General features: G+C 28.6%; 3 protein-coding genes across 3 annotated transcripts; all 3 read left to right on the plus strand.

Annotated features, from left to right (window-relative positions):
* The first annotated feature begins 8,649 nt into the window (after window positions 1–8,649).
* Window positions 8,650–12,594, plus strand: LOC136076022 (uncharacterized). The gene is made up of 6 exons (XM_065789482.1): window positions 8,650–8,668; window positions 8,790–8,885; window positions 9,190–9,600; window positions 9,709–10,147; window positions 10,383–10,487; window positions 12,264–12,594. The coding sequence occupies exons 1-6, from the start codon at window positions 8,650–8,652 to the stop codon at window positions 12,592–12,594; spliced, it is 1,401 nt and encodes a 466-aa protein (XP_065645554.1).
* Window positions 12,595–13,838: 1,244 nt separating this feature from the next.
* Window positions 13,839–16,642, plus strand: LOC136076488 (uncharacterized). Its single transcript, XM_065789851.1, has 4 exons — window positions 13,839–13,974; window positions 15,290–15,385; window positions 15,690–16,100; window positions 16,209–16,642. The coding sequence occupies exons 1-4, from the start codon at window positions 13,959–13,961 to the stop codon at window positions 16,490–16,492; spliced, it is 807 nt and encodes a 268-aa protein (XP_065645923.1). The 5' UTR covers window positions 13,839–13,958; the 3' UTR covers window positions 16,493–16,642.
* On the plus strand, window positions 16,560–23,182 carry LOC136076023 (uncharacterized). The gene is made up of 6 exons (XM_065789483.1): window positions 16,560–16,613; window positions 16,719–16,830; window positions 16,917–17,117; window positions 21,806–21,901; window positions 22,206–22,616; window positions 22,725–23,182. The coding sequence occupies exons 1-6, from the start codon at window positions 16,560–16,562 to the stop codon at window positions 23,006–23,008; spliced, it is 1,158 nt and encodes a 385-aa protein (XP_065645555.1). The 3' UTR covers window positions 23,009–23,182.

Below are 23,182 nucleotides of genomic sequence, written 5' to 3' on the forward strand. Positions count from 1 at the left end.
TTTATGTAATATATAAATTATGGTAAGGTTGAGGTTAACTTAAGTGATTAAAATTACCTTAACTATAGAAGAGCAGGACACTTTTGTATTTGTGTGTTTTTAAATGCTAACTTACTTAACTTTTTCTTATTTGAATTTAATAAAAAAAATTGTTATATAAATATAACATTGTTTAAATATTCTATTATTAACAAACTTATCTAATTAAATATTACTATTTATGCCTCTAAACAAAATCTATAACAGAATCATATCTAAAAATTAATCTAAACCTACTTAGAAGATTTGCTAGTATTCAATCTCTCATACACGGTTTATTAAACTTATTTTTTTGTTTTTATTATTTAGTATCTCATTGAATACGTAAAAACAATATTTTCCATTTTAATTTATAAAAACTCCTGAGATTTTTCTACCGGACAACCTGATGACTGACCTCAAGCAATAAAAAAACATTAATTGTAATAATTACTATTAAATTAAACAGTTACAATTTTATTAAAAATTTTTTTAAAACTCAAGTTTTTCTACAAGGCTAGCAATTTTATTTATATACATACATATATATATATATATATATATATATATATATATATATATATATATATATATATATATATATATATATATATATATATGTATATATATATATATATATATATATATATATATATATTATATATTTATATATATATATTATATATATATTTATATATATATATATATATATTATATATATATTTATATATATATATATTATATATATATACATATATATATAATATATATATATATATATATATATATATATATATATATAAATATATAATATATATATATATATATGTATATATATATATATATATATATGTATATATATATATATATATATATATATATATATATATATATATATATATATATATATATATATATATGTATATATATAAAATTGCTAGTCTTGTAGAAAAACTTGAGTTTTAGAAAATTTATATATATATATATATATATATATATATATATATATATATATATATATATATATATATATATATATATATATATATATATATATATATACATAATATATATATATATATACATATATATATATATATGTATATATATATATATATATACATATATATATATATATATATATATATATATACATAACATATATATATATATATTTATATTTATATATATATATATATATATATATATATATATATATATATATATACATAACATATATATATATAAATATATATATATATATATATATATATATATATATATATATATATATATATATATATATATATATATATATATATATATATATATATAAACATGGATTGAGAAATAGTTTACTTAAATCAATTTTAATTAAAATTTAAATCTATGGAAAACACAAACGAATTTTTGACGTAACAACGGACAGTTAAGACGGCGCCGAGATCAACATAGAATTTTAAATTACTTGTCGATCTCGGCGGAAAGGACAAAATTTGTATTTTTCGTTTTTAACTTTCAGAGAGGTTTGCCTGGTATAAGGTTATTTTTGCACCAATACAACCCATTACTTTAAAAATTATTTGTTAGAGGAAAACAATTTTTAGGGACATATGAGGTGTAATATAACATTTTTTTCTTTCTTATTTAAGTATGTATATATACATAATATAGGTAAAATGGCAACTTTACAACTTCCGAGAAAAAATTTTTTTTTCTTTAATCTTTAGTAATTACAAATTTGTGTTTTATAGTAAACCGTGAACAAAATAATCTTTTACATATACAATATAATAAGCTGCATATATAGTAATTAAAATCGTTTACATCGTGATATATAATAAATCGTGAACAAATTATAGGATAGCATAATATGCAATATAATAGACTGCTTTTATAATAATTAATCGTTTGTATAAAGAATGTAAATCGTTTAAAGGGTATATTATATATTTAAAGCTACGGATTTTGGAATATATAAAAAAAAAACATTACGATTAAGTATCGGCATTTTTTGAAGAACTCAGGAAACTTGCAGAATCTTTTGCAACAGTCTTTTGCAAGATCAAGAAACCACTTTTTCGTAACTTATGATATATTTTGATTAATTTTCTTTACAATAACTTCTTTTTTTTTTTTTTTTGCGTTTGTGTTTGGTTGAGTTTTTGCTTTTTTTAATTTTATTTTGATGACTTTCTAATTCCCTTTGTGATCCATGGGCAATTTAAGTACTTTGTTTTTATTTCTTTTTCTTTTATTGGGAAGTGTTTATTGTAATATTTTGTAAATATCTATGAAAATATTTTATTTGTTTATTTGAAATATTTTATTGTTTTACAAGAATTACCATTTGCAAATAACTTTACAAGAAATAGAGATAGATAGAGAGGTCACAGTGTTTTCTAAAGATTTAAATATTGGAACCACTTATTTACCACTAATAAATAGTTTTATAAGAATTGAAGAGAGTTCTGGATTACACTTTTGCAAGACTATGATGGAAATGTTGTCTGGACTACAAGCCGAAGATGTTTTTAATTAAGAAATGGTTGAAGCATTGAAATCTGAGTTATTTGGATATCAAACAATGGGTTAACCTGTTTAACTTAAATGGCAGAAAGAGTATGACTATTAGATTTAGGAGTCAAATTGGAGGTAAAGTTCTTTGCAAATAACTCTAAGTCAGTTTGTTAATTTGTTAAATGAAAATAAAAACGGATGTTTTATTTTCATTTAACAGCACAAAAGCGTTCTGCTGCAAGAAGCGTTAGCAGATATCTACTTTTCTTAAGTGATCTTAGACTGCCACAAGCTTTTTTATAAGCATTGTTAAAGTAACTACTCGTGTTTAGTGTTAGGTCTAAGTCGACACCAAGGTATTTATAGCTCAAGGTAAAACATATTGAGTTAAAGTTGTAAGAAACGTTCATTGTGTTTGGTTGTCTCGAGAGAGATTTTCCTGTACCAAACAACACGGACTCTGTTTTACTGACACCAAGGTTGAGTATTACCTCGTTTTTTATAAACCACTTTAAGAAATTATCGGTAGTTGTTTGTAATTTATTCACTAACAGTGATTTAATTTACACTAAATTAACATTTAACACTAACAGTAATTTAATTACTTTTAGTTTTAATTACTAACCCTTATAGTATTGTAATTACTAGCAAGAATAAGTAATCAACACGTCATATATATAATAATATTAAACTATTAATTACAAAACCTTTGTTATAAGAATCTATCATTTATTAGTGGAAATCTACAATCTATACTGCAAACTATACTAAAAAAAAAAGAAAACCTTTGAAAAGAAGTTTTCGACAGGATAATGTTGGTTATAAATTAATTGTGTAAATGAATATATAATTGCTGCCAACTTTTGCTGCTAGAAAGTAATTAAAAGATGAATCTTTTTTAATTATTTTAAATACAGACACAGCAAGTAAATATTCAGCATTCGAAGTACTGGCTTTAATAATTAATGGCTAATTGGAATGTTTTCAAAGAACAAATAGTTTGGCATTTAAAAATCGTAAAAAACGTATATAAGTCTGACTAAAGCATCCTATCATGGGATTAGAAGTGCAGCCAAAAATATAACATCTACCCCACTTACAATGATGTCAGGGATGCGAAGTTGATATGTTATCCTGCAAATATAACAGTGGAGGAATTTTTAGCTTCAATTCCTTCAAAAGATTTAATGGTTCTTACTAAGCTAAGAATTTGTGCAGTTCAGGAACTGTGCTGAGGCACTTGATTTTGAAAAGCAAAGAAATAAAGACAATGACACTCACGTGTAAGGCTTGTTTTGATGGTGCTACTGGCCAAAGCATTTATAAACAAGTTTTGTCAGTATCCAACATGAACAGTGTTTTCAAACGTAAAATTCGTTGTTCATTACTTGTCTGTTCCAATTGGATTTAACTGGATATGGCAACAGCAATAAAAATGTGCTTATTTGGAGAAATAAAATGTCATCATCCACAGTCTATTGCAGACCATAAAGATTTGTATACAAAAGTACATTAAAAGTGAGATAGTAAGCTTCAGTAAAAATGTATCAGATGTTTGCAAATCTTCTATTCAAGTGAAATGTATTATTGAACTTACAATAATTGATGTGAAAGTTCAAACGGTATTATCTGGAACAACTAACTCATAACAATTAGGTTCAGTGTGTGGTGTCTCTCCGAAAAATATAAACAGTCTTGATATCCTTAATATTGATTGATCTCATAGAGAATTCAAATATGGTCTTTCCAGTCTCCATACCTGGCTTTGATTTATTGAGATGAATGTGCATATTTCATTGACAAAACTCAAAGTAAAGGTATCTGTAACTAAAAAAAATATACCTTTTCTTTGTGCTTTTTAAATGCAATGCAATAAAAATGTAACAAAACAGATTTTTCTTTTGGTCTCATATTAGTACTCATGCCAAAATTAGTAAACATAGCAATAGCAAAATATCTGAAAATACCACAAATAGTTTGTTGCTAAGCAAAATGAAGATAGCAGTAGCAAAAAAATGAAAAAAAAACATCATATTAGTACTAATGCTTATTTAAGTGAATATAGCCCTAATGTTAATTTAGATATGAATTTTGTCGAGTAAAAGTGAATTCTTAAAATAACTAGTCCAGTGTCAAAAAATTCACATACTCTGGTGACGGTATATACAATAGAGAAATAAAATTAGGGTTCTAACGAGACCAAGAAATAAAACACGCTCCAATACTTCTCAACCGTGTTAATTACGTCAAAGTATCCGCACACATTCGGAGGCCTTTCTTGAAAAAGAACTGTCCAAAAAAACGGAATTAAATAATATTTGCCAGTTTTATAATTGCATTGTTATGTAATGATTTATGGCTTCTTTCTAAGGTCTTCTTTGACGTTTTTATGTAACATTTATAAACGTTATTTTGTAATTAATTTATACGTCTGGAGACGATCTGGGCAATAACAGGGCGATATATTACAAAGAAAAATTTAGTTAGAACGCAGGTGGTGTTTATCTTTAATACTTTAAATACACACATTCGCGTACAACAAGATATGACATTGAAATAATTAAAAATAACAACTAAAAGTTTTAAAAACAAGGACGTAATTAAGACTCCAAATGTGACGTCAAACAATTCTAAAACAATTTTTTACCTTTTTTACCATGTAAACCCTAAGTATGACGTCAAATTGTTGCTTTGTTATAATTTGCAAAGAAATGATATTCTTAAGATTTCAACTTTGAAATTTGAAGTGATAGAAGCAATTTAAAAATTGAAATCGTTTTTTAAGTATCTTAAAAAAAATACAAGCTTGTTTTGAAAAGTATATTTTACAATTGAAAAAGTATATTTTTTAATAAAGTAAAAGATGCTTAAAACCAAAGGTAAATACTTTTTCATATTATATATATATATATATATATATATATATATATATATATATATATATATATATATATATATATACAATTTCAACTTTAATACAAAAACAAGTAATGATTTGCAAGAAATACATATTTATTAAACACAACAATACATAAACCAATAAAATAAAAATATAATTCATGCTTAGTACTTAGTATGTCCTCCATTTGCAGCTCGAACAGCCGCAACACGACTCGGCAGAGATTCCGCCAGAGCCTTCAGATAATCACCATCCATCGATTTTCAAGTTTTTTGAACACGGCGTACCAGTTCTTCTCTATTTTTTGGCCGTGGTTCAAGCAGCACACTGTCTTGAAGTTTTGCCCACAAGTGTTCGATGCAGGTCATGTCAGGGCTGTTACCTGGCCACCGACCTTTTGGGATAAAGGCGGCAAAATTTTTACGACAAAATTCCTGGGTCTTCTTCGCAGAATGTGCTGGAGCACCATCTTGCTGAAATAATACATGTTGAGGGCTAAACACAAGTTGGCGATAGTCAGCATCATTACCGGCTTGTTTTCCTACACAAGCTTCTTTATAAACTGGAAGAATATTATTTATGTAATAATCAGCATTGATCGTAACTTTTTCTGGGACAATTATTAATTTTGTCAAACCATACCCTGACATTCCACCGGCAACCATTATTTTAAGTCCATTTTTTGGCTTCTGCGCCGGGATAATTTTAGTTTTATCGTCAGTGCGAATGTGGATATTTTGTCGGTTCGGAGTCGGGAAAAGTTCGATGGGCGACTCATCCGTCCAAAGAATGTGACTCCTCTTGATACGCCCCAAATGGTTATCGTCCAGATACCCGTTTTCGTCTAACCACTGGCACAGCTTTAAGCGATCGTCTTTATTTTTTGCAGTTAGTAGGGGTTTTATTGGCTGTTTATAAGCAATTTTACCCCACGGTTGTTCGCGAACAAATCTTCGTACAGTTGACTCTGATACGATTTTATTTTTTTCCCGATATCGATGCGACATGTTCAGCTTTCTTGCGCAAGCACCTGGAGATGAACCCCACTTATTTTTTATAGTTTCGGTGATGATTTTTTTTGACGCTGGTGACAAAGCCTTCGGACGACCAGAACGAAACTTGTCGTTAAACTTTGACGATGGTGATTTTGTCCAGTACCGCTGAACCGTTCGTGGATGACACCCCAACACTTTGGCAATTTGTGTCTTCGTCATGCTGGCTATCTGCAGTTCCGCCATTCTTTTTCTTAAAGCAGGAGCTGTATTTGTGATACCAGCTATTTTTCCCATCTAAAATAATAATACAAAACATAAGTTTTCCAGAATACTTCGCTTGTAATTGAAATTTAATTTTAGGGTGGGGGGAGATAAAACTTTTAACATGCATGATGAAAATTTCACCTTTAAAATTTTGAACACTAAACTAAACCCTAACAATCCATGTTTTCATTTTATAATAATATAGACAAAATACAATCTATTAATCATGCTCATTATAAAATAACTACGTTAATTTAAAAACAGCACCTTATTAAATATTCTTACCTTCCTGCTTTATAATAAAATCTTCGAATATTAAATTAAATAGTTTTTATGTCAAAAACATATTTTTAAAAATAACATCAGTAAACAACAGTATTAAGGTCAAGGTTAGATAATGAAAATAATTATCTAAAAAATACAACGCTGACAAGAGATACAATGTACTTCGAAAAAAGTGCCACTAAGGGAAGACAAAACTTTTGACTAACGCTATATATATAAAAATAAAGAAAAAAAAATAAATAAAGAACTATGTATGCCTTTGAACAAAACAAACAAAAAAATAACGTATATATATATACGTATATATATATATATATATATATATATATATATATATATATATATATATATATATATATATATATATATATATATATATATATATATATATATATATATATATATATATATATATATATATATATATATATATATATATATATATATATATATATATATAAACGTACATATATATATATATATATATATATATATATATATATATATATATATATATATACGTTATTTTTTCGTTTATTTTGTTAAAAGGCATGAATAGTTCTTTATTTTTTTTTTTAAAGACTTTTTAAGTTTTTATTAAGTAAGCATTTATAATCTTTTGCAAATAAGCTAATATATAAATTTATTTGACTTTATAAACGAGTCTATGCCATCAAATCCAAATTATTAAAGCATTTATTTTTTAATTTTATCTTGCTGTACCTTCAAAGACAGTTAAATCCTTAACACCTTCGTCTCACCAGCGTTTTTATTACCGTTAAGGGGCTGATCAAAAACGCGCTAACCAAATTTGCTTAGGACTAAAAGAATGTTAAGGTTAACCTTTATTCAAGATAAAAATGCTCTTATTTTTTGATGCCGAAACCAGTACTAAAATGGTGAAAGTTTGATAAACTTCTTTTTATAATTTAGCTATAAAATATTTCATATATTCATTTCATACGCATTGATTTACAACGATCACTACCTATACTATATACTATGCTATCAACTATATACTATACTAGTAACCATGTTCTCAAAATATTCAAAAAACACTAGTACCCATGTTCTAACATATTATTTTTGAACAACGTCTATTTACATCTGGACATACTGTGGTAGGTAAAGCAAAAAAAAATAAAAAATAACAACAATACTCATAATAACAATAATTATAATAATAATAATGATAATAATAATGGCAAACAGAACAATGAAAAATACTACTTCAAATGTTAGATATTTGTTAGCGCCATAGCACCCTTAATAACCTAAGAACAAAAAGATATACTAAGATCAAACAATTTCAAGCAGGTATTTTATGTCACCGTGTAACGAAATTTATTTTATATAATCGTACATAGAGATTATAGTTTACAGAATCATGTAAACTATAATCAGAAGTAGCTTATATTAAATATAGTTCTAAAAGCTCATTAAAAAAGTTTTATAAAGTTTCTTGTCGTTTATATTTATTATTTATAATAAATTTTTTACGTTAGTGTTAGCAGCCATCGCGTATTAGTTAGACGTTCAATGTCTCGGGCCTCTTTGTTCTGACTTAGAACAAAGAGGCCCAAGGCATTGAACGTCGGGCCCCTTCTCGGCCGACTTGGACTAAGTAAACGACATTAATAAAGTAGGAGGCATTAACTTCTTGGTTAAATGCCCTTCTGCAGTGCAAGTTAAGTTAACTCTTTAATTTAAGCAAATAAACATTCGTAATAAACAATCGTAGTAAATCTTTGCGAATTTATCTTTTGAATAATATTTAACATAATACTTAACATAATACTTTTATTTAGTCGAAAGAAAAAATTTAAATGAATTTAAAATACACATTGACTTGGATGAAAAAATCGAAGATTTCGAAATATCAAAATACTCTTTAGCTAAACAAGGTAGGATATTTAATCTCATTTTCTTTCAAAATGAAATGTCAAAACTGTATTTAAAATGTTGTTTGGGGCTCTCACACAAACAAAAAAGCAAACACTTTGTCTAAGAGTAATGCAATAAATTCATAAGCCTGATTGTTTAACTGATAAGTATTTTTGACCTTTCCGTTTTCCATCGTTAGACATTAAACAATAATAAAAATGTACAAAACAATTCATTAGTTTTTTGACTCTCAAAATCAACTGTAAAGATCAATGGAGTGAACAAAATATAATGTACTAAGTTTCGGTTTCTTTTCATTTTTAGAGGCTCATAAACAAAATGTTTGTCCTTCATTAATAAGAGAAGCTATCGTATTTAAAGAAATGAGTGAGTTGCTTTATTCCAAAAACATTGAACTTGTTCAAACTACTTCGTATTTTGATTTCAACGAACTTTTTGATATGAAGCCGTTAAAAACAGAACGCAGGTATACAAGAAAAAGCAAAGAACAATTAGTTGCCGATGAAGTTTCTCAAATATGTATTCATAAAACAAAACGTGCAGCGTCTGAAATGCTACTCAAAACAGTAACTGTTAACGAAAGACCTTCTCTTCCACTTTTCCGTTCTCTGGTTAACATTCATGAAATGCCTATTTATGATAGAAAAAGTAGCTTAAGTGAATTCGGTAACCAAAGTTCTATAAAAGCCGTTGTCGACAACAACCGTAACGCAGGTAGGTCTTGACGTATATTCAAAGTTCTTTGTTTATTTGAAACTTGGGTTTAAAAATGTAAAGCCATTAACAAGCTCTTCATTATTTAGTATTTTTGTTTTGTTTTAGAAAGCAACGTTTTAGAGAAATCCGCTTCTTCGCCACACTTATCAACATTAAAATGTACAAAAAGTAGAGCATTATCTGAAGTTTGCGTGCAGTCAAAAAACGTCGATGTTAGTGCATCGCTGCCGTTGATCAACAGTCTATTGACTTTTAACGCCAATAATATGATTTATAATCAGGATGTTCATAAGAAAAAATGCAACAAATCCTCGCATAGAGCTTTTATTCAAAATTTGTCATCAAACGTTAGTAAAATAGAGTGCAATGATCTTATAGAAAATTGTTTATTAACCACTCAAAGTTGTGTAACCGACTCCAGTTGTTCTCTTTCGAAGAACACCGACAAAAATAAAGATGACAGTATTTGTAAAACTTCACAAAAAAGACGCTTTTTTACAAGAGTTTTTGGTTTTATGAAAAAAAAGTTTTTTAAATGTTACAAGTAATATATATTTAACTCATGTAAATAATAAAATATAAACAAGATTATGTTGTTGTCGGCTATATAAAAAGGCTGTAAATGTTCGAAAACCTCTAGGACCCTGTAGGGATTTTCGTCTAAAAAAGATTAGTTCTCTTTCTCTCTCAACAATTTCTCCAACATTGTTATTTGTTGTGCAACCTGGTTTAAATGCTCATTATTTATTTTCGATTTTTATCATTGTTAATTTTACCAGATTATTAACAAAATATAAAACAATTTCTATGAAGTATATTACAACAACACGAAGGAAAAAACTAAGCACGAGAGTGGTGCGTTGTGGAGGTTGGTGGGTGTTGCTGTTAGAGAGGCATCTCTTTTACTGCTCCCTCTAGCGCTTCCAAAACTTGTTATCGGTGATCACATTGTGAAAAGAAAACGATCGATGAAATTTATAGGTGTAGCTCTTGAAAACATACTCTTGGTAAAGGGTATGTTTTTCTCTTGTACTCTTGGTAAAGAGACATGTTTGTTTTCTTCTTGACGTCGCTATCATTGTATATCTTAATTACACGACGCTTGTAAGTATGTACGGCTAAATAAGTAAGGAAACAAAACAATACTTTAAAAAAAACTAGAATGTAAATACTTTTAACTCAAAAGTTTCAATAAGTCTTCGCCGTAATTTGTTGTGACAATTTGTAGTATTCTAGTTTCCATGCAATTTATCAACTGCAGTTGAAATAAATAGCTTGCACTCTAAGTCAGTTTGTTAATTCGCTAAATGAAAATAAAACAGATGTTTTATTTTCATTTAACAGCAGAAATGCGTTCTGCAGCAAGAGGCGTTAACAAATATCTGCTTTTTTTTAAGTAGTCTTAGTCTGCCACACGCTTTTTTATAAGCATTGTTAAAGTAACTACTCGTGTTTAGTGCCAGGTCTAAGTCGATACCAAGGTATTTATAGCTCAAGGTGAAACATATTGAGTTAAAGTTGTAAGAAACGTTCATTGTGTTTGGTTGTCTTGAGAGAGATTTTCCTGTACCATACAAAATGGACTCCGTTTTACTAACTCCAAGGTTGAGTATTACCTCGTTTTTTATAAACCACTTTGAGATACTATCGGTAGTTGTTTGTAATTTGTTTACTAACAGTAATTTAATTTACACTAAATTAACATTTAACACTAACAGTAATTTAATTACTTTTAGTTTTAATTACTAACACTTGAAGTATTTTAATTGCTAGCAAGAAATAAGTAATCAACGCTAAGAATTTGTGCAGTTCAGGAATCTGTGCTGACGCACTTGATTTTGAACGGCATAGAAACAATGGCGCTACTGGACAAAGCATTTATAAACAAGTTTTGTCAGTATCTGACATGAACAGCGTATTCAAACGTGAAAAATCGTTGACATTACTTGTCTGTTTCCATTGGATTTACCTGGATATAGCAACAGCAATGAAAATGTGCTTATTTGGAGAAATCAAAAGTCATCATCCACAGTCTATTGCAGACCATTAAGTTTTGCATACAAAAGAAGATCAGTGCATTAAAAGTAAGATAGAAAGCTTGAGTAAAAATTTATTAGATGTTTGCGGATCTTCTATTCAAGTGAAATGTATTATTGAGCTTGCAATAATTGATGTGAAAGTTCAAACGATATTATCTGGAACAACTAACTCATAACAATTAGGTTCAGTGTGTGGTGTCTCTCCGAAAAATATAAGCAGTCTTGATATCCTTAACATTGATTATTCTCATAGAGAATTCAAATATGGTCTTCCCAGTCTCCATACCTGGCTTTGATTTTTTGACATGAATGTGCACATTGCATTTACATAACTCAAAGATAAGGTATCTGTAACTTTTCTTTGTGTTTTTTAAATGCAATGGAAAAGAAAACGTTTCTGTAACTAAACAGATACCTTTTCTTTGTATTCTAACAAACGCAAAATAAAAAAGGCATCTGTAACTAAACAAAAGACTCAGATTGATTTTATGAACAAACTTGGATTTGTTGTTGATTTCCTCAAAAGTGGTGGTTCTGGATAAAGCAACTATGACAATACTTCAAGACGTGCTTTTGCAGCATATGACCAAAAAGCTGAAGTTATCAAAACCTTATATTCAGATTTTACACTATCTTGGTAACATTATCTTCTGGATATAAAATAAGCTGCTTAAAACTCTATGATTTTTGTTTTGACACTGTTAGACTATGTATGTCCCTTTATCCATCGTATAACATGGCTCAATCTGTAAAAAAAGTATTGATACCTGGACATGACATAATTCAGAGCCATACATTAGCCATAGGACTTGTGTCAGAGGGTTCTCAAGAAGCTAGAAATAAAGACTTTAAATCTTATCGCAAAAACCTCAGCCGAAAAACATCCAGAAGAGAAGCAAATACTGATCTGATCAACAGAATCCTGGTTTCCAGTGATGCTGTTATTTCATGACTGCGTAAATCAACATCACACCGAACAAATCATAAAAGATTTCCCTCAGAATTTTTACAATTGTTTAAACAATCTTCAAACAATTATATTGTTCGATAAATTTTCGATGTAATATAAAACGGCAATGTTTTTTTTGCACTATAGCTTGTTTTCCTTATTGCTAAAATATTAATTAACTAAATATTTAATAGTTCTTTGAAAGTTTAACAGTTATTTAGTAATGGGTCGAAAATCCAATCAAATTTATTCAAAAATCAATTTATCTCTTTGTAACTAAAAAAAATATCTTGTAACTAGGCATGACAAGTATTTATAGCAACAAAAATAAAAGAAAAAAAAATTAACTTTTAAAAGAAACGCGCTCTCATATTGGTACTCATGCCAAATTTAGTAAACAAAGCACTCGCAAAATATCTGCAAATACCAAAAGTAGATGGTTGCTAAGCAAAATGAAGATAGCCATAACAACAAAATGAAAAAGTAACACCTTTTTAAAAAGCGAAGACATCATATTAGTACTCATGCTTATTTTAGTGAATATAGCCCTAATATTAATTTAGATATGAATTTTGTCCAGTAAAAGTGAATTCTTGGAATAACAAGTCTAAATTAATTCGGAAGTGTAAGCCCAGTGTCAAAAAATTCACATGCTCTGGTGACGGTCTATACAATGGAGAAATAAAAATAGGGTTCTAACGAGACCAAGAAATAAAACACGCTCCAATACTTCTCAACCGTGACAATGGCGTCAAAGTATCCGAAAACAGTCGGAGGCCTTTCTTGTAAAAGAACTGTCCAAAAAGACGGAATTAAATAATATTTGCCAGTTTTACAATTGCATTGTTATATAATGATTTATGGCTTCTTTCTAATGTCTTCTTTGACGTTTTTATGTAACATTTGTAAACGTTTTTTAGTAATAAATTTATACGTCTGGAGACGATCTGGGCAATAACAGGGCGATATATTACAAAGAAAAATTTAGTTAGAACGCAGGTGGTGTTTATCTTTGATACTTTAAATACACACATTCGCGTACAACAAGATATGACATTGAAACAATTAAAACATAATATGTAAAAGTTTTAAAAACAAGGACGAAAATAAGGCTCAAAATGTGACGTCAAATAATTCTAAATCAATTTTTCACCTTTTTTACCATGTAAACCCTAAGTATGACGTCAAATTGTTTTTTTTTTTTATAATTTGCAAACAAATGATATTCTTAACATTTCAACTTTGAAATTTGAAGTGATAGAAGCAGTTTATCAATTAAAATCGTTTTTAAAGTATCTTTAAAAAATACAAAATTATTTTGAAAAAAATATTTACAATTGAAAAAGTATATTATAATAAAGTAAAAGATGTTTGAAACCAAAGGTAAATACTTTATCATATACGTTTTTTTTATTGTTTATTTTGTTAAAAGGCATACATAGTTCTTTATTTTTTGTTTTTAATAGGCTTTATAAGTTTTTATTAAGTAAGCATTTATAATTTTTTGCAAATAAGCTAATATATAAATTTATTTGACTTTATAAACGAGTCTATGCCATCAAATCCAAATTATTAAAGCATTTATTTTTTTAATTTTATCTTGCTGTACCTTCAAAGACAGTTAAATCCTTAACACCTTCGTCTCACCAGCGTTTTTATTACCGTTAAGGGGCTGATCAAAAACGCGCTAACCAAATTTGCTTAGGACTAAAAGAATGTTAAGGTTAACCTTTATTCAAGATAAAAATGCTCTTATTTTTTGATGCCGAAACCAGTACTAAAATGGTGAAAGTTTGATAAACTTCTTTTTATAATTTAGCTATAAAATATTTCATATATTCATTTCATACGCATTGATTTACAACGATCACTACCTATACTATATACTATGCTATCAACTATATACTATACTAGTAACCATGTTCTCAAAATATTCAAAAAACACTAGTACCCATGTTCTAACATATTATTTTTGAACAACGTCTATTTACATCTGGACATACTGTGGTAGGCAAAGCAAAAAAAAAAAAAAAATAAATAATAACAATATTAATAATAACAATAATTATAATAATAATAATGATAATAATAATGGAAAACAGAACAATGAAAAAATACTACTTCAAATGTTAGATATTTGTTAGCGCCATAGCACCCTTAATAACCTAAGAACTAAAAGATTTACTAAGATCAAACAATTTCAAGCAGGTATTTTATGTGACCTTGTAACGAAATTTATTTTATATAATCGTATATAGAGATTATAGTTTACAGAATCATGTAAACTATAATCAAAATAGCTTATATTAAATATAGTTCTAAAAGCTCATTAAAAAAGTTTTATAAAGTTTCTTGTCGTTTACATTTATTATTTATAATAAATTTTTTACGTTAGTGTTAGCAGCCATCGCGTATTAGTTAGACGTTCAATGTCTCGGGCCTCTTTGTTCTGACTTAGAACAAAGAGGCCCAAGGCATTGAACGTCGGGCCCCTTCTCGGCCGACTTGGACTAAGTAAACGACATTAATAAAGTAGGAGGCATTAACTTCTTGGTTAAATGCCCTTCTGCAGTGCAAGTTAAGTTAACTCTTTAATTTAAGCAAATAAACATTCGTAATAAACAATCGTAGTAAATCTTTGCGAATTTATCTTTTGAATAATATTTAACATAATACTTAACATAATACTTTTATTTAGTCGAAAGAAAAAATTTAAATGAATTTAAAATACACATTGACTTGGATGAAAAAATCGAAGATTTCGAAATATCAAAATACTCTTTAGCTAAACAAGGTAGGATATTTAATCTCATTTTCTTTCAAAATGAAATGTCAAAACTGTATTTAAAATGTTGTTTGGGGCTCTCACACAAACAAAAAAGCAAACACTTTGTCTAAGAGTAATGCAATAAATTCATAAGCCTGATTGTTTAACTGATAAGTATTTTTGACCTTTCCGTTTTCCATCGTTAGACATTAAACAATAATAAAAATGTACAAAACAATTCATTAGTTTTTTGACTCTCAAAATCAACTGTAAAGATCAATGGAGTGAACAAAATATAATGTACTAAGTTTCGGTTTCTTTTCATTTTTAGAGGCTCATAAACAAAATGTTTGTCCTTCATTAATAAGAGAAGCTATCGTATTTAAAGAAATGAGTGAGTTGCTTTATTCCAAAAACATTGAACTTGTTCAAACTACTTCGTATTTTGATTTCAACGAACTTTTTGATATGAAGCCGTTAAAAACAGAACGCAGGTATACAAGAAAAAGCAAAGAACAATTAGTTGCCGATGAAGTTTCTCAAATATGTATTCATAAAACAAAACGTGCAGCGTCTGAAATGCTACTCAAAACAGTAACTGTTAACGAAAGACCTTCTCTTCCACTTTTCCGTTCTCTGGTTAACATTCATGAAATGCCTATTTATGATAGAAAAAGTAGCTTAAGTGAATTCGGTAACCAAAGTTCTATAAAAGCCGTTGTCGACAACAACCGTAACGCAGGTAGGTCTTGACGTATATTCAAAGTTCTTTGTTTATTTGAAACTTGGGTTTAAAAATGTAAAGCCATTAACAAGCTCTTCATTATTTAGTATTTTTGTTTTGTTTTAGAAAGCAACGTTTTAGAGAAATCCGCTTCTTCGCCACACTTATCAACATTAAAATGTACAAAAAGTAGAGCATTATCTGAAGTTTGCGTGCAGTCAAAAAACGTCGATGTTAGTGCATCGCTGCCGTTGATCAACAGTCTATTGACTTTTAACGCCAATAATATGATTTATAATCAGGATGTTCATAAGAAAAAATGCAACAAATCCTCGCATAGAGCTTTTATTCAAAATTTGTCATCAAACGTTAGTAAAATAGAGTGCAATGATCTTATAGAAAATTGTTAATTAACCACTCAAAGTTGTGTAACCGACTCCAGTTGTTCTCTTTCGAAGAACACCGACAAAAATAAAGATGACAGTATTTGTAAAACTTCACAAAAGAGACGCTTTTTTACAAGAGTTTTTGGTTTTATGAAAAAAAAGTTTTTTAAATGTTACAAGTAATATATATTTAACTCATGTAAATAATAAAATATAAACAAGATTATGTTGTTGTCGGCTATATAAAAAGGCTGTAAATGTTCGAAAACCTCTAGGACCCTGTAGGGATTTTCGTCTAAAAAAGATTAGTTCTCTTTCTCTCTCAACAATTTCTCCAACATTGTTATTTGTTGTGCAACCTGGTTTAAATGCTCATTATTTATTTTCGATTTTTATCATTGTTAATTTTACCAGATTATTAACAAAATATAAAACAATTTCTATGAAGTATATTACAACAACACGAAGGAAAAAACTAAGCACGAGAGTGGTGCGTTGTGGAGGTTGGTGGGTGTTGCTGTTAGAGAGGCATCTCTTTTACTGCTCCCTCTAGCGCTTCCAAAACTTGTTATCGGTGATCACATTGTGAAAAGAAAACGATCAATGAAATTTATAGGTGTAGCTCTTGAAAACATACTCTTGGTAAAGGGTATGTTTTTCTCTTGTACTCTTGGTAAAGAGACATGTTTGTTTTCTTCTTGACGTCGCTATCATTGTATATCTTAATTACACGACGCTTGTAAGTATGTACGGCTAAATAAGTAAGGAAACAAAACAATACTCTAAAAAAAACTAGAATGTAAATACTTTTAACTCAAAAGTTTCAATAAGTCTTCGCCGTAATTTGTTGTGACAATTTGTAGTATTCTAGTTTCCATGCAATTTATCAACTGCAGTTGAAATAAATAGCTTGCACTCTAAGTCAGTTTGTTAATTCGCTAAATGAAAATAAAACAGATGTTTTATTTTCATTTAACAGCAGAAATGCGTTCTGCAGCAAGAGGCGTTAACAAATATCTGCTTTTATTTAAGTAGTCTTAGTCTGCCACACGCTTTTTTATAAGCATTGTTAAAGTAACTACTCGTGTTTAGTGCCAGGTCTAAGTCGATACCAAGGTATTTATAGCTCAAGGTGAAACATATTGAGTTAAAGTTGTAAGAAACGTTCATTGTGTTTGGTTGTCTTGAGAGAGATTTTCCTGTACCATACAAAATGGACTCCGTTTTACTAACTCCAAGGTTGAGTATTACCTCGTTTTTTATAAACCACTTTGAGATACTATCGGTAGTTGTTTGTAATTTATTTACTAACAGTAATTTAATTTACACTAAATTAACATTTAACACTAACAGTAATTTAATTACTTTTAGTTTTAATTACTAACACTTGAAGTATTTTAATTGCTAGCAAGAAATAAGTAATCAACGCTAAGAATTTGTGCAGTTCAGGAATCTGTGCTGACGCACTTGATTTTGAACGGCATAGAAACAATGGTGCTACTGGACAAAGCATTTATAAACAAGTTTTGTCAGTATCTGACATGAACAGTGTATTCAAACGGGAAAAATCGTTGACATTACTTGTCTGTTTCCATTGGATTTACCTGGATATAGCAACAGCAATGAAAATGTGCTTATTTGGAGAAATCAAAAGTCATCATCCACAGTCTATTGCAGACCATTAAGTTTTGCATACAAAAGAAGATCGGTGCATTAAAAGTAAGATAGAAAGCTTGAGTAAAAATTTATTAGATGTTTGCGGATCTTCTATTCAAGTGAAATGTATTATTGAGCTTGCAATAATTGATGTGAAAGTTCAAACGATATTATCTGGAACAACTAACTCATAACAATTAGGTTCAGTGTGTGGTGTCTCTCCGAAAAATATAAGCAGTCTTGATATCCTTAACATTGATTATTCTCATAGAGAATTCAAACATGGTCTTCCCAGTCTCCATACCTGGCTTTGATTTTTTGACATGAATGTGCACATTGCATTTACATAACTCAAAGATAAGGTATCTGTAACTTTTCTTTGTGTTTTTTAAATGCAATGGAAAAGAAAACGTTTCTGTAACTAAACAGATACCTTTTCTTTGTATTCTAACAAACGCAAAAAAAAAAAGGCATCTGTAACTAAACAAAAGACTCAGATTGATTTTATGAACAAACTTGGATTTGTTGTTGATTTCCTCAAAAGTGGTGGTTCTGGATAAAGCAACTATGACAATACTTCAAGACGTGCTTTTGCAGCATATGACCAAAAAGCTGAAGTTATCAAAACCTTATATTCAGATTTTACACTATCTTGGTAACATTATCTTCTGGATATAAAATAAGCTGCTTAAAACTCTATGATTTTTGTTTTGACACTGTTAGACTATGTATGTCCCTTTATCCATCGTATAACATGGCTCAATCTGTAAAAAAAGTATTGATACCTGGACATGACATAATTCAGAGCCATACATTAGCCATAGGACTTGTGTCAGAGGGTTCTCAAGAAGCTAGAAATAAAGACTTTAAATCTTATCGCAAAAACCTCAGCCGAAAAACATCCAGAAGAGAAGCAAATACTGATCTGATCAACAGAATCCTGGTTTCCAGTGATGCTGTTATTTCATGACTGCGTAAATCAACATCACACCGAACAAATCATAAAAGATTTCCCTCAGAATTTTTACAATTGTTTAAACAATCTTCAAACAATTATATTGTTCGATAAATTTTCGATGTAATATAAAACGGCAATGTTTTTTTTGCACTATAGCTTGTTTTCCTTATTGCTAAAATATTAATTAACTAAATATTTAATAGTTCTTTGAAAGTTTAACAGTTATTTAGTAATGGGTCGAAAATCCAATCAAATTTATTCAAAAATCAATTTATCTCTTTGTAACTAAAAAAAATATCTTGTAACTAGGCATGACAAGTATTTATAGCAACAAAAATAAAAGAAAAAAAAATTAACTTTTAAAAGAAACGCGCTCTCATATTGGTACTCATGCCAAATTTAGTAAACAAAGCACTCGCAAAATATCTGCAAATACCAAAAGTAGATGGTTGCTAAGCAAAATGAAGATAGCCATAACAACAAAATGAAAAAGTAACACCTTTTTAAAAAGCGAAGACATCATATTAGTACTCATGCTTATTTTAGTGAATATAGCCCTAATATTAATTTAGATATGAATTTTGTCCAGTAAAAGTGAATTCTTGGAATAACAAGTCTAAATTAATTCGGAAGTGTAAGCCCAGTGTCAAAAAATTCACATGCTCTGGTGACGGTCTATACAATGGAGAAATAAAAATAGGGTTCTAACGAGACCAAGAAATAAAACACGCTCCAATACTTCTCAACCGTGACAATGGCGTCAAAGTATCCGAAAACAGTCGGAGGCCTTTCTTGTAAAAGAACTGTCCAAAAAGACGGAATTAAATAATATTTGCCAGTTTTACAATTGCATTGTTATATAATGATTTATGGCTTCTTTCTAATGTCTTCTTTGACGTTTTTATGTAACATTTGTAAACGTTTTTTAGTAATAAATTTATACGTCTGGAGACGATCTGGGCAATAACAGGGCGATATATTACAAAGAAAAATTTAGTTAGAACGCAGGTGGTGTTTATCTTTGATACTTTAAATACACACATTCGCGTACAACAAGATATGACATTGAAACAATTAAAACATAATATGTAAAAGTTTTAAAAACAAGGACGAAAATAAGGCTCAAAATGTGACGTCAAATAATTCTAAATCAATTTTTCACCTTTTTTACCATGTAAACCCTAAGTATGACGTCAAATTGTTTTTTTTTTTTATAATTTGCAAACAAATGATATTCTTAACATTTCAACTTTGAAATTTGAAGTGATAGAAGCAGTTTATCAATTAAAATCGTTTTTAAAGTATCTTTAAAAAATACAAAATTATTTTGAAAAAAATATTTACAATTGAAAAAGTATATTATAATAAAGTAAAAGATGTTTGAAACCAAAGGTAAATACTTTATCATATACGTTTTTTTTATTGTTTATTTTGTTAAAAGGCATACATAGTTCTTTATTTTTTGTTTTTAATAGGCTTTATAAGTTTTTATTAAGTAAGCATTTATAATTTTTTGCAAATAAGCTAATATATAAATTTATTTGACTTTATAAACGAGTCTATGCCATCAAATCCAAATTATTAAAGCATTTATTTTTTTAATTTTATCTTGCTGTACCTTCAAAGACAGTTAAATCCTTAACACCTTCGTCTCACCAGCGTTTTTATTACCGTTAAGAGGCTGATCAAAAACGCGCTAACCAAATTTGCTTAGGACTAAAAGAATGTTAAGGTTAACCTTTATTCAAGATAAAAATGCTCTTATTTTTTGATGCCGAAACCAGTACTAAAATGGTGAAAGTTTGATAAACTTCTTTTTATAATTTAGCTATAAAATATTTCATATATTCATTTCATACGCATTGATTTACAACGATTTTTGATGACCGGATCACTACCTATACTATATACTATGCTATCAACTATATACTATACTAGTAACCATGTTCTCAAAATATTCAAAAAACACTAGTACCCATGTTCTAACATATTATTTTTGAACAACGTCTATTTACATCTGGACATACTGTGGTAGGCAAAGCAAAAAAAAAAAAAAAAAAAATAATAACAATATTAATAATAACAATAATTATAATAATAATAATGATAATAATAATGGAAAACAGAACAATGAAAAAATACTACTTCAAATGTTAGATATTTGTTAGCGCCATAGCACCCTTAATAACCTAAGAACTAAAAGATTTACTAAGATCAATCAATTTCAAGCAGGTATTTTATGTGACCATGTAACGAAATTTATTTTATATAATCGTATATAGAGATTATAGTTTACAGAATCATGTAAACTATAATCAGAAGTAGCTTATATTAAATATAGTTCTAAAAGCTCATTAAAAAAGTTTTATAAAGTTTCTTGTCGTTTACATTTATTATTTATAATAAATTTTTTACGTTAGTGTTAGCAGCCATCGCGTATTAGTTAGACGTTCAATGTCTCGGGCCTCTTTGTTCTGACTTAGAACAAAGAGGCCCAAGGCATTGAACGTCGGGCCCCTTCTCGGCCGACTTGGACTAAGTAAACGACATTAATAAAGTAGGAGGCATTAACTTCTTGGTTAAATGCCCTTCTGCAGTGCAAGTTAAGTTAACTCTTTAATTTAAGCAAATAAACATTCGTAATAAACAATCGTAGTAAATCTTTGCGAATTTATCTTTTGAATAATATTTAACATAATACTTAACATAATACTTTTATTTAGTCGAAAGAAAAAATTTAAATGAATTTAAAATACACATTGACTTGGATGAAAAAATCGAAGATTTCGAAATATCAAAATACTCTTTAGCTAAACAAGGTAGGATATTTAATCTCATTTTCTTTCAAAATGAAATGTCAAAACTGTATTTAAAATGTTGTTTGGGGCTCTCACACAAACAAAAAAGCAAACACTTTGTCTAAGAGTAATGCAATAAATTCATAAGCCTGATTGTTTAACTGATAAGTATTTTTGACCTTTCCGTTTTCCATCGTTAGACATTAAACAATAATAAAAATGTACAAAACAATTCATTAGTTTTTTGACTCTCAAAATCAACTGTAAAGATCAATGGAGTGAACAAAATATAATGTACTAAGTTTCGGTTTCTTTTCATTTTTAGAGGCTCATAAACAAAATGTTTGTCCTTCATTAATAAGAGAAGCTATCGTATTTAAAGAAATGAGTGAGTTGCTTTATTCCAAAAACATTGAACTTGTTCAAACTACTTCGTATTTTGATTTCAACGAACTTTTTGATATGAAGCCGTTAAAAACAGAACGCAGGTATACAAGAAAAAGCAAAGAACAATTAGTTGCCGATGAAGTTTCTCAAATATGTATTCATAAAACAAAACGTGCAGCGTCTGAAATGCTACTCAAAACAGTAACTGTTAACGAAAGACCTTCTCTTCCGTTTTTCCGTTCTCTGGTTAACATTCATGAAATGCCTATTTATGATAGAAAAAGTAGCTTAAGTGAATTCGGTAACCAAAGTTCTATAAATGCCGTTGTCGACAACAACCGTAACGCAGGTAGGTCTTGACGTATATTCAAAGTTCTTTGTTTATTTGAAACTTGGGTTTAAAAATGTAAAGCCATTAATAAGCTCTTCATTATTTAGTATTTTTGTTTTGTTTTAGAAAGCAACGTTTTAGAGAAATCCGCTTCTTCGCCACACTTATCAACATTAAAATGTACAAAAAGTAGAGCATTATCTGAAGTTTGCGTGCAGTCAAAAAATGTCGATGTTAGTGCATCGCTGCCGTTGATCAACAGTCTATTGACTTTTAACGCCAATAATATGATTTATAATCAGGATGTTCATAAGAAAAAATGCAACAAATCCTCGCATAGAGCTTTTATTCAAAATTTGTCATCAAACGTTAGTAAAATAGAGTGCAATGATCTTATAGAAAATTGTTAATTAACCACTCAAAGTTGTGTAACCGACTCCAGTTGTTCTCTTTCGAAGAACACCGACAAAAATAAAGATGACAGTATTTGTAAAACTTCACAAAAGAGACGCTTTTTTACAAGAGTTTTTGGTTTTATGAAAAAAAAGTTTTTTAAATGTTACAAGTAATATATATTTAACTCA

The sequence above is a fragment of the Hydra vulgaris genome, chromosome 02 (assembly GCF_038396675.1).
Source record: "Hydra vulgaris chromosome 02, alternate assembly HydraT2T_AEP".
NCBI classification, from domain to species: domain Eukaryota; kingdom Metazoa; phylum Cnidaria; class Hydrozoa; order Anthoathecata; family Hydridae; genus Hydra; species Hydra vulgaris.

What these genes read in the sequence shown, in the direction of transcription:
- LOC136076022 (XM_065789482.1), top strand. An exon ending in CGACAACAACCGTAACGCAG is followed by an intron (nt 9,601 to 9,708) that starts GTAGGTCTTGAC and finishes GTTTTGTTTTAG; the next exon opens with AAAGCAACGTTTTAGAGAAA. An exon ending in AAGTTTTTTAAATGTTACAA is followed by an intron (nt 10,148 to 10,382) that starts GTAATATATATT and finishes TAATTTTACCAG; the next exon opens with ATTATTAACAAAATATAAAA.
- LOC136076488 (XM_065789851.1), top strand. An exon ending in ATACTCTTTAGCTAAACAAG is followed by an intron (nt 15,386 to 15,689) that starts GTAGGATATTTA and finishes TTTCATTTTTAG; the next exon opens with AGGCTCATAAACAAAATGTT. An exon ending in CGACAACAACCGTAACGCAG is followed by an intron (nt 16,101 to 16,208) that starts GTAGGTCTTGAC and finishes GTTTTGTTTTAG; the next exon opens with AAAGCAACGTTTTAGAGAAA.
- LOC136076023 (XM_065789483.1), top strand. Translation starts at nt 16,560, where the DNA reads ATGACAGTATTTGTAAAACTTCACAAAAGAGACGCTTTTTTACAAGAG. An exon ending in AAACATACTCTTGGTAAAGG is followed by an intron (nt 17,118 to 21,805) that starts GTATGTTTTTCT and finishes ACTTTTATTTAG; the next exon opens with TCGAAAGAAAAAATTTAAAT. An exon ending in ATACTCTTTAGCTAAACAAG is followed by an intron (nt 21,902 to 22,205) that starts GTAGGATATTTA and finishes TTTCATTTTTAG; the next exon opens with AGGCTCATAAACAAAATGTT.